This window comes from Zonotrichia albicollis, chromosome Z (assembly GCF_047830755.1).
Source record: "Zonotrichia albicollis isolate bZonAlb1 chromosome Z, bZonAlb1.hap1, whole genome shotgun sequence".
In the NCBI taxonomy this organism is placed as follows: Eukaryota; Metazoa; Chordata; class Aves; order Passeriformes; family Passerellidae; genus Zonotrichia; species Zonotrichia albicollis.
In genome coordinates this window covers 80,231,581-80,242,600 of record NC_133860.1, presented here as the reverse complement: position 1 = coordinate 80,242,600, position 11,020 = coordinate 80,231,581, and the positions used below count along the sequence as shown (strand labels likewise).

Below are 11,020 nucleotides of genomic sequence, written 5' to 3'. Positions count from 1 at the left end.
AGGTTGAGCATGACCTTAAGATGGCGCAGGAAAAGAGGACACAGTGGGAGGAGGTAGAACATTTGAACAAAGCTGCAAGTGTGTCTGCAGCCCTTGGAAGGAGAAAGGAATCCTTGAGAGGAAGTAGAATGGTGATTGTGGCAGTCGTCTTTCTGAAAATCTATGAAAACCAAACACGAATCTGGCCATGAACCCAAGTAAAACTTGCCTTTGGTTTTGACCCATCCAGTTTGCAAAGGGGACATCAGAAAAAAACCATTGAAGAGCCCTGCATGTGGCTGACAGCACCTCCCTAAAGGCTCACATTTCAATAGGGGATCTCAGGGTGATCTCTGCCAACCACCTTTCTGACATCAACTTATTTCTTGTCCCAGATCTACACGGGCTCTGTCACCAAACCTGCTGCAGCAGCAGCAGCAGCATTGTCTAAAGGAGCCTTTTCTCCCCGACCTGAGAAGTGGAGCCGGGGCAGTTTGTTCACCTCCCGCGCTGACCCAGCTGCTGCTCAGCAACAGGAGATCGAGGGTGACTCCCTGGAGCTGCTGGGTACGTCTGCTGTGTTTCTTGTCTGAGGGACAGTGCATTGTGTGCAGGTGCCAGCATAGCCATACCAAATGATTCTCCTGAGTTTGGTGTCATGGGGACATTTAGGGACATTTCTCCACAGGAATTGCTGTAGAAAATCAGTCTCTGTGCGGGCCACTTGTGCTGCAGAGCTGTCTGCCTGGTTGTTGTTGTTGTTACCCAGCAGACCACAAAGGGCTCAGAGCTCCCGACACTGGAGCTGCCTTTTGTATCTCCTGGAAGCTGGGATCTCTGATTTAAAGTCATCATCTTGCATTTTGTTTCCCTCAGGGAGAATGGTGAACCAGGAAAATCCCATGATGAAATATACCGAATTGGGACATATTGGCAGCGGGTGAGTCCAACCACAGTTACTTCTACATAACCACGGGCCAGGTGTTTTTCTGGTGGAATGTCAATCCAGCATGAAGTTAGGCCAGCTGCAAAGATGTTCCCAAACTGGGGATAGATTGTCCCATCTATCAATGCTGCACGGAATTTGTGAGTGGGCTCAGAAGGCATTGTCAGAGACACTTCCATGCTGCCGAGGTCTTGCCTGCATCAAGGAACAGGACCTGGAAGGTCTCCTGGTCACCCAGTTGTGGAACAGTTCTGTGTTAATTTCCTTAGCATTTTTGTATCACTCTAAATCATACATCCACACTAATAAACGGGGAAGAATCTTGCTTGCCTGAAAGAGAAAACTACTCCCTGATAGCTGTGAGGTAACAGTTCTCAGGAACATTTCTTTCCAAGACTTTGCTGAAGAAAATACTCTGAGGTTAGGATAGAAACTGCACAGTTTAGAAACTGAAATCCAAGATGAAAGAAGAAGCTGTCTTTAGGAGCTGAGGCAGTAAACTCCAGCACTTCAGGGACAGGCCCGGTGCCCATGCACTTGAGAGGAAAATGCATCATCTGCCTTCTGGCAGAGCCCTCTTGCATCCTGCAGGTTTTAGGCATTTACAGCACAGATCTCCTGTGTGGGCTGGCTTTCACTGCAAGATCTCAATGGCTTCTCATTTCTCTGCTTCTCTTTTGTTTCTAGGACATTTGGAGAGGTTTTTAAAGCACTCGACACTGCCACAGGAGGAGAGGTAAATGTCAACAGCCCCTGCAGACTCTGCTGCTCTTGAGGGGCTTTCCCCTCTGGTGTGAGCTGTGGCTGGAGCTTTGGCTAGAGCCGTGCTGAAAAGGCACAACAAGCACACACTGGTGCCAGCCTGCAAAATACATTTGGCACTTTGTCCTCCTCAGCTGCCGGAAGGAAGGCACGCAGGGCAGCGCTTCCTTTCAAAGAAGGACGCGCTCACTCGCTCTCCATGGCTAAAACAAAGGTGGTGCCTTAGAGCACCTCCCTGCTCTTTGGGGCTACAGCTTCAGAGTCCTGAATTCTCCATTCTGCCTGCCAGCAAATCCATTGGAAAGTTACTGGTAGTTCCTTAGCCACCTGCAGTGCTGCACTTGGGAACTGCGCATGGGGAGATATCTGCAAGGTGCCCTAAAAGCCCTAAGCCTTGCCCATAGCCCAAGGTGTATCCACAGAATATTAAGGCATGGATTATTTCTTCTGAATCCTAGAAAGAGCAGCAGAGAGTGTGGTCAGAGGTTTTGGGTGGTAGCTGAGATACCACTGTTACCAAGTGGACAAGGCAAAATGTCAGTGGCCCCATGTGTCCTGTAACTGGCCCCCAAGGCAGCAGAGAAATGGGCTGTTGGAATGTCAGTTCCTAATTACTGCAGTGCCTAATCACAAGGCAGTTTGGCACAGCTCAGCTGTGTCATTGCAAAATCACTTGCTCCATTGTATTGTGGTCTTGTGCCACCAATTTCTCAAGTTACTGATTTTCAATGACGTTTTAGGTAGCCATAAAGAAAATAGATCTTCAAGGACTGAGGAAGAAGGAACTAAAAGTCAATGAACTCATGGTCATGAAAATGAATAGGAATCTCAACCTTGTCAAGTATTTAGACAGGTGAGTTGTTGTGAATGTTTGTTTACATATTGCAAACCTGCAAGGTAAAATCCCACTTTAGTCTCTGGCAATAAACAGAGCTGTAATTATAGGTAATTATTATTGCTCTTTTCATCTCCAGTGGATAGGAAGAGAGGGCATCTTGTCTGCATGAGTCTTCCCTGAAACACATAGTTTGAAAATTTTTCAGAAACCTGCATCAGTCATATCTTACTAAATCAATAGCCTGTAGGTTCACAACCACCACTTTGTTTTGGGGCTTGACACTTTTATTCAAGTGTCTTTTTACATCCAGGTGAAATAACATGGATTTTTCTTGGATTGTTTCCCCTCTTTGCCATTGCTGTTCATGCCTGGAAGACTAGGTGCTTATTTTCAGAAACACCATGCCTGACAGATTTTTTATCTCCTACTAAACTGCATTTTTCACTTGCTGGCTATTTAAGACATCTCTTTTTTTAGAACTGTGCCTTTCTCCTTGAGACTGCACAGATTGAAAACAATGCACAGCTGAAAGGGAATGTCTATTCCTTTGATTCTGTCCTTGTCATAAAGGAACCTGGAAACAGGAATCAGTCAAGAAAACAACCCAGCCAAGCATGTTCATCTCCACACCCTTGTTTCCTTCTTTCAGCTACTTTCAGGGGGAGGAACTCTGGCTGGTGCTGGAGTACATGGACGGAGGCGCCCTGAGCGATATCATCAGCAGGACCTACCTGTGTGAAGATGAGGCAGCAGCCATCAGCCGGGAGGTCAGCAATCCCATCTGTGTTTCCAAGGCCTTGGGCAGGATTGTCTGGGAAACAGTGGCTCTGACCTGCAGTGATTTCCTGGGCCACGCTTTGGTTCTGTGTTGCTGGTATGCTATGGGCAAGTAAAAGCATCTCAAGTGAAAGGCCTGCCAGTGCCCCTGCACTCCCTGTACTCAGTGCCAGTACTCTTCTCTCCTGCTGTTGGACTCTCGCTCTGGCTCATGTATTTGTATTTGCCGTTCTCCACCTTGCCTCTCTAAATGTTTGCCTGGAGTCTGTCTTCACTGCATTCCTTGCCTGTGAAAGCAAAGGTGCTGGTGGCAGGATTTGCTATGATCAGCAAACAAAAAAGGACTCATTTCCCACAGTCCTCAGCGGAAAAGGATAGTAGTGCAGCCAAAATGCTTTGCTTCAGGAAGGTGACTGATGTGATACTTCCCAGCCTGTGCTGAGGCCAGCAAGGAAATCTTTGTCATGCAGCCTCCCACCCAAAAATGATCTGCTTCACACCAAAGGGAGTACTTTTCCTTTCTTGACAAAAACCCTCCTTTGTCCTCTGCATGGGAAAAGCACATCCACGGCATCATCCTGGCCGGTTTGCAGGGGACAGTCTACAACAGCAGGTGCTGTTGCTCTTTCAGAAGCTGACATGCCTTTCCTCAGAAAGGTCCTGCTCTGCAAGTGTTGGAGCAGCAAGCTCTTCCTCTCAGTGGCACTGTGTTCTGCCATTACTGCCCATTCTTCTGGAGAGGGAATCTTTTAGATTCTTTGTTGTCTTTCTTGTGGGATGAAATTACATCACGCATTTTTGCTCTCCTCTTTATGTCTTCTCTCTCAGTGCCTGCAAGGACTGGATTTTCTGCACTCGAACCACATCATTCACCAAGATGTGAAGAGCAGAAACATCCTTCTCAAAACCGACGGTTCTGTCAAGCTGGGTCAGTGTATTCTTGGTCAGGAGCAGCATTCCAGGGATGTGGGTGTGGGGCTGCTTTGATTGACAGCCAGGTCCCCAAAAATGGTGCTGATGGCAGTGCAGAGACCCCTGCTGCAAGCTGAAGGCACAGTTGCAACGTGCACAGAGGTATAAGGAACCACAAGCAGTCAAGAGTGGCGTTGCTCTGTATGTGTCCCTTCCAGACAGAGGGAGCTACAATCTAAAGCTTCAGGGGAATAAAGTCCACTGCTGTGAGCAGCGTTGAGAAACCTGGGATTTTTTGGAAGTGGCCAATTCCATACTCCCTTGGCTAAAGCCCCAAAGAAATTGAGTGTGGACAGCTCTCCAAGAGATTCAACAGCACATTCTTAGCCTGAGAGTGGGGAATTCTTTTGCTTGGTTTCCTAATTGGAGCTGGCTTTCATGGTTTGTTGTTTTCTCCACAGCTGACTTTGGCCTCTTTGCTCCGCTCACCCCTGAGCAGAGCAGACGGAGCTCCGTGGCTGGCACTGCTGGGTGGCTGGCGCCTGAAGTGGTGACAGGCCAACCACATGGCCCCAAAGTGGACATATGGTCTTTGGGAATTGTGGGCATCGAAATGGTGGAACGAGAAGTTCCTTACTGGAATGCAACTCCTGTCTTGGTAAGGTGCAAATACTCACTGATCCCACTGTCTTTCTCACCTGTCCCATGTTCTGTGTGCCATTGGACAAAATCCCATTGCCATTTGCTGGCACCACTTCCACCAAGGTCCACTTCTAAAAATGTCCCTGCAGCACAGCAGCATCTGCTGTAGCTTTGGTTGCATCAGAAGGGGACGTGGCAGTTCAGAAACCTGCCATTTTGGCCTCCAGCCATGCCTGACATTTCTCATTTGCTTTTTGAACCCTGTTGGTGCTCTGTCTCTTAAGGACAGGAAGTTTTCAGTGCAATGGTTGGATGTGTGATAAAAATCTTTTGAAATGGACATTGAGTCTTCCCAGCTGAAATGTTATAGGAAAAGGAAAAGAGAAAAAGAAACAACCAACAAAGCAATGCCCAAGTAGTTCTGCTTTCTTTTTCCTTTTGGAACCACAGCACATCATATTTCCTCTATACTGTAGCATCTTTTCCAAATCCTGTGGGTCTTATAAGCTTATCATATGTGTGGGCCTGGATAAGTTTAGGATGTGTTTTTCTCTGACTGCAGTTAGAATTGTATGCCAAACTCTTGGCTGTTTCTTGGTACTTTAACAAGTTGATGAGCTTGCAGGCAGGTGCCTGGGCTGGGATCCAACGTGGGCAGTTGACACCGGTGCTGTGTTCCTTTACCACCGGAGCAGGGCCATCCCTGGCCTGCACAGTTCTAATGACAGTGAGGACTCCAGCTCCCCACCATGGCCAGTGGCTGAGCACAGCTGCAGAGGGACAGGATAAAACCTCCTTTGTGACCTCTGGTGGTGTGAGAAAAGGAAAGAAAGCTGCCACAATCATTTCTACTCAAGGGGAGTGTGTTTGCATTTTGAGACTTGGAAATTTTCCTCTGGGTTGAAGAGAATAATAACAAAACCTCTTTGGTCACCATCTCTTTCAGTGCCACCAGCACAGAGCTGTTAGCATTGTGATGGGCATTTTTATGGAGACCAAGCCACAGCCTGGGGTCATGGAGATCCTGCCAAACCTCCCATTTCTTACCCGACACTTTCTGCTAATGGGCACACCTTTAATGCATTGACTTGAGCATCCAAATGAGCAGAGAGTGACCATAGGGATGACAGTTCTTTTTCTGATTTGACAATGAAAAGGTTTCCTTTTGCCGCATAAAGAAGCTGAAACATGCAGCTGAGAGACAGAGCTGCAGGTGGCACCTGTGTGCTCAAACATTTTCATCTCAATATATTTGTGCATGCATCTTAAAGTGTCTGTGTTGAATATGAGATTCTAAATCTTTGTTTCCTTTCCTGAGGAATACCTGGTGGATTTCCTTTCTTTCCTTCCAATTCCCATTGTTTTCAAGAACAAAGCAAAAAGCTTGATGAGTTTTGTTTTATGGCAGCTGTGCTTAAGGGACCAAGAAGCACTGCAGAGATACTTTTCACGTACTAATCCTTGGATATAGTAGAGTCAGTATAGAAAGTCTCTCCTCCAAAAAGCCTCTCAAGCTAGTATGAATCCTCAGGGAAGGAAATGTGCTTTTGCTGATGTAGTTCCCACTAACTAGCTCAGTCAATGAAATCAGCTGCCAAGGCAACATCTGTGGGATGGTGGAAAAGCTGTGGCTGCATCGGAGTTTGGGTTTTTGGTTGGTAAAGGAAAGTCATCTCTGGGTCTCTGCCAGGGCAGAAACTGCCACTCCAGAGTGGAGCTTAACCAATCGGATCTGGGAGAGAAGTTACAGATGGGAATGAAGCCGGTAGAGCCTAGTGTTTCCTTTATCTGCAGACTAAAATCATGATAGCCAGGGGAGAGACACCACGGCTGCGGCAGCCCAACCGATTCTCGCCTTGCCTGCATGACTTCCTGAGCTGCTGCCTGCAGACAGACGAGGAGCAGCGCTGGTTTGCCAGGGAGCTCCTGCAGGTAAAATGTCAAGGGGCTGCAGGTGAAACAGGCTCTGAGGGATGGGCTCCTCCTCCACTCAAGTCTAAGGCATCACATGAGTCCCCTTCCTCCTCACCTCCACTCTTGGAGCTCTTCAAATGAAAATGGTGAGGAATCCTAGACTGGGCTGGGCTGGCAGGGCCGTGTAAAAGTCCTCTGGTGCAAGTGTCCTGCAATGAGCAGGGACATCTTTAAAGAGATCAGGTTGCTCAGAGTCCCTTCCCACCTGACCGGGAATGGTTGCAGGGATGGGGCACCTACAAGCTCTTGGGGCAACCTGTGCCAGGGTCACACCATGCTCCAAGTAAACAAGTTCTGATTAGACCTACTCTGACTTGATCCCCATTTTTAAAACTATTCACTCACATCCTATTGTAACTGGTCCTGTTAAAAAAGATGTCCCCCACTTTCTTCAAAGCCACTCTGAAGTCTTGGAAAGTGGCAATAAAGTCTCCCTGGGGCCTGTTCTTCACAAAACTGGGTAACTCCACCTCTATCCACATTTCCTGAGTCAGAGAGCTCCTCTGGCTGTTTCAGTCACCCTCTTTTGTAATTTGGTGGGGTGTTCAGTTTTATCCAATGGCAAAAGAATTGAAGTAGAGCAATGCAGGGTACAGAGACATGAAATGGTGGTTCAGGAACCCAAGGAAGCCAGTCCCAGTCTAGGGCTCAGAGATTTGGCTATGGGCAGTAGGGGCTGTGGGGGCCTCACTGTGAGCCTCTGAGGGACCCTGGTTTGTGCCCCCCAGCCCACCCTTAGAGGTTTCTGCCACGCAAACAGGGACAGCTGGGAGGGACTTGTCCCAGCCCCATCTGCTGCCTGGCACGCTCAAGCAGATGGGAACTGTGCCAGGGTTACTGCCAGGTTGTGTGGCAGAGAGGGAACTGCAGGACCCGGTGCCACTGGGCTGGCCCTGCTGGGAAGGAAGGCGCATCCAGCACATGAAGGGCAGGGCATGGAAAGGCAGACACTGCTCTGTCTCCCTGTGGGAATCAGCACAGTGCCTGTCTTGTAAAGGCAGGGACCTATGTGAGACGTTGGAGTTTCCTGAAAAGAAGAAACTCCAGGGACAGAAAACACCATTTCTAGAGCACTGGCAGGGCAAAAATCCCAACAAGATAAATAAACCAGAATTAATGGATGAATGGGATTCTGTGCCAGGTTTGCCTGTGATGGCAAGGTCCTGCACGTGACTATTGGGGGAGGACGTGATCCCATTGCTCCTCTTTCTGGGTCTTTCTGGAACTAGAGGAATCCTGATTGAGTCTGTAAAGCACTGAGCTTGAAAAGTCATGTTTCACTGTTCTTTGTGACTTTTTTTTCCTGTGGACAGCATCCATTTGTACGTTCAGCCAAGCCAGCATCCACATTGGCACCACTCATCGACTCAGTAAAGAAGAAGAAGAAGGAGACAAGAATGTAAAAATCAAGATGTTATTTCCCTAAGTAACTTGGAGTAGGATTGTAGAGTAGGACTCTAGAGTAGGATTGTTGAATAGTTTTGTAGTATAGGTTTATAGAGTAGGATTGTTATTAAATAAAGTGTCTGAAACATCAACTCATTTGGAAGATTCCCCTCCTTCTGACCCCATTCAGAAAGTTCAGCATGTTCTTCTAAATTGCCAGTGGTTTTTTATTGGTGCTAAGACATGTTTAAGGCTTCCTTGGTATGGTTTGTAAGTGGAGAAGGCTAAGACATGTTTATGGCTTCCTTGGTATGGTTTGCAACCGTTTTGGGTTGGTGCTAGGTTCTAGGTGCTCTACTTGAGGCAGAAATGGCAATGGCATTTTCAGGCAAAAGCAAAAGAAGAATGGGGAAGCCCAAACACCCTGTGCAGATGCAGGCCTTCAGCTGTGACTGGAGAGCATTGGGGCTCCTGCCACTTGGATTTCTATCCCTAAGTGCAATAATCTCTTTGGCTGGAGGAGAGCCTTGCTCAAGTGAGAAAGCAGAAAGATCAGAGAGGATGCTCGGGAAGGTCTCCTGTGGTGCAGAGCTGTCAGTGCCTGGGAGGTGAGAGCGGGCCTGGCCTTGGCCGGGGTGGAGCTCCAGCAGAGGCTGGAGCAGGCTGAGCCCCGGCAAAGGCAGGCTGGAAGGAGGCCCTTGGAGCTGCAAGAGGCAGCAGCCAGGCCCTGGGTGCCTGTTCCTGGCAGCGGGCATATCCTCCGCTCTCAGAGCCCAGGTGGCAGCTGGTTGCTGCCGAGGGGAAGCGCAGCTGTGCTGGGCACAGCCCGGCCTGGAGGCATTGGCCGTCTGGAGTGTGCCCAGGAGCAGAGAAAGGCCAAGGGCAGCCGAGGGCCGCTGGGCTGCCTGAGGATTCCTCCTCTTCTGCTGGCTGCCCTGCAACTCCTGGCAAAGGTCAGCAGTGTGTGCAGCACTCTGGGCACCGGGGCAGAGAGCTGGGCTGCTTGGCAGGCTGGAGCACAGGGCAGCCTCCTTCAGGCCCGGCTCTTGTGCCAGGGGAAGCGAGGCCAGCGTGAGGCAGGGACAGCTTGGCAGGGCACACCTGCAGGAGCCAGCGCCTCACGCAGCTCTGGGAGGAAGCGCCTGCAATCCTGCAGTTCTGCACTGAGCCAGAGAAAAGGTGTGAGATGCAGAGTGTTTGGCAGAAATATTCAGGCCCACCAGGCCAGCCTGCTTTGTGCTCTCTGACCCACAGCAAGCGCTGTGCAATGCAGCTCTGAGCTGCAGGGAGAGAGGTGTTAGAAATAAACAAACTCCTAGATACATTTAAATGGAGACAAAGTCATTAAAGCAAAAGAGAACCTTCTTCTTAGTAAGGATTCAACTGAGCCAGCTGTGTATCTCCCTTTCCTGAGAGCTGAACACACACACTCACACACACCAAGATAATGCTGCTTTTTATTGCTTTTCCCAGCCCTGGGCCATCCCTGTCCACTTTCCCTTTGGTTTGATACTAGGGAACTTCTATTCTCTCCTGACAGCCTTCTTTTCTGTCCCCTCTCCTCCTACATCCCTTTTGGTGTGGTGTTCAACACCTCTCCTTTTCCAGCTCACAGCTACACCCACCAAATTAGCTTGAACAAATGCAAACCAAAACTAACACCACCTAACACCAAACACTTTCATTCTTTTTTCTAATAACTTTTTGGCTGCAGCAAAATATTACCTCCTATCTCCCAGAGGGAAATCAGGGATGAGCCTGAGCCTTGTGCTTGGGTAGTGAACTGCTTTGGAAAGGAGCAGAAGGGTTTCAGAAGGCAGTTTGTGTTTTCTTCATTAATTTCTGAAGGAAAAAGGCAATGCAGCTTCACTCAGTAAAAGCATGTGTGAGGTGCACTGTGAAATGCTTATGAGCAATTCCCAGAGAAGGAAGGTGTTGAGAAAAAGTCGAATTGTAACAAATGCTGAATTCCTTTAGCTGTAGCAGGCAGTGTTGAGCCCTCTATTCCCCCAGTGCAGTGATTAATGCGTGCAAATGGCTGTCTTAGCCTTGAGAACAACGAGAGCAGTCCTGCTAAGAAGGTTTCTGTCCTTTGGTTTGCGCCACGGCAGGCTCTTGGTGGCCTGGCAGGCAAAGTGTGTCGCGGGCCGTGCCCAGGTGGCGGTGGCTGTGTGGGCTCCTGTGGCCCTGGCCACTCTCAGTTTCGGCCGTGGGGCCTCCCCTGGCACCGGTCCCGGGGCTGCTCCCGGCACAGGCAGCAGGGCCGTTCCTGCTTCTGCCCCCAGGGCCGCTCCCAGCTTTGGCCGCAGCTGCTGGCGGCACTGGGAGGAGCCCCGGCAGCAGGGCCCGGCAGCCCTGATGGGAAAGAGCCCCCAACCCCGCCGGGAAGGGGCTCATCTGTCCCCGCAGACCCCCTCGGAAGGCAGAAAGAAAGAAAGAGCTTCCTGCACCTTTTTTCCTCTCTTGAATATGTTGTCCCCAGAGGCGTCATCAGCTTTTCTAATTGGCTCAGCAGCGGGCCTATTTTCAGAGCCAGTCAGTTATTGGTTTTGCCTGCACGGAGAAAGCTTGTAGCAGCTCCTCAGAGAAATGCCACTTTGCTGGCTGCCCTCTTTCCTTCTCTCCGAAAATTAAGCCATGCAAAACAAACAAAACCAGCCAGTGGTGGTCCTGGGGCTGGGGAACCCGAACACTCAGAGAAAACTTGAAAACTTGTGTGGAGCCATTCAAAATCTCACATGGCTTCATATCCAGACACACAGCTAAAGCCCAGCTATTCCTCTATTCTTTTTCTTTTTAACTGA

The 11,020-nt window shown here is 49.2% G+C and overlaps 1 protein-coding gene across 1 annotated transcript; it reads left to right on the top strand.

The window, feature by feature from the left end:
• Nucleotides 1-2,445: 2,445 nt before the first annotated feature.
• LOC141727273 (serine/threonine-protein kinase PAK 3-like) lies at nt 2,446-5,176 on the top strand. Its single transcript, XM_074533635.1, has 5 exons — nt 2,446-2,540; nt 3,175-3,292; nt 4,131-4,230; nt 4,676-4,872; nt 5,141-5,176. The coding sequence occupies exons 1-5, from the start codon at nt 2,491-2,493 to the stop codon at nt 5,174-5,176; spliced, it is 501 nt and encodes a 166-aa protein (XP_074389736.1). The 5' UTR covers nt 2,446-2,490.
• The last annotated feature ends 5,844 nt before the right edge of the window (nt 5,177-11,020 follow it).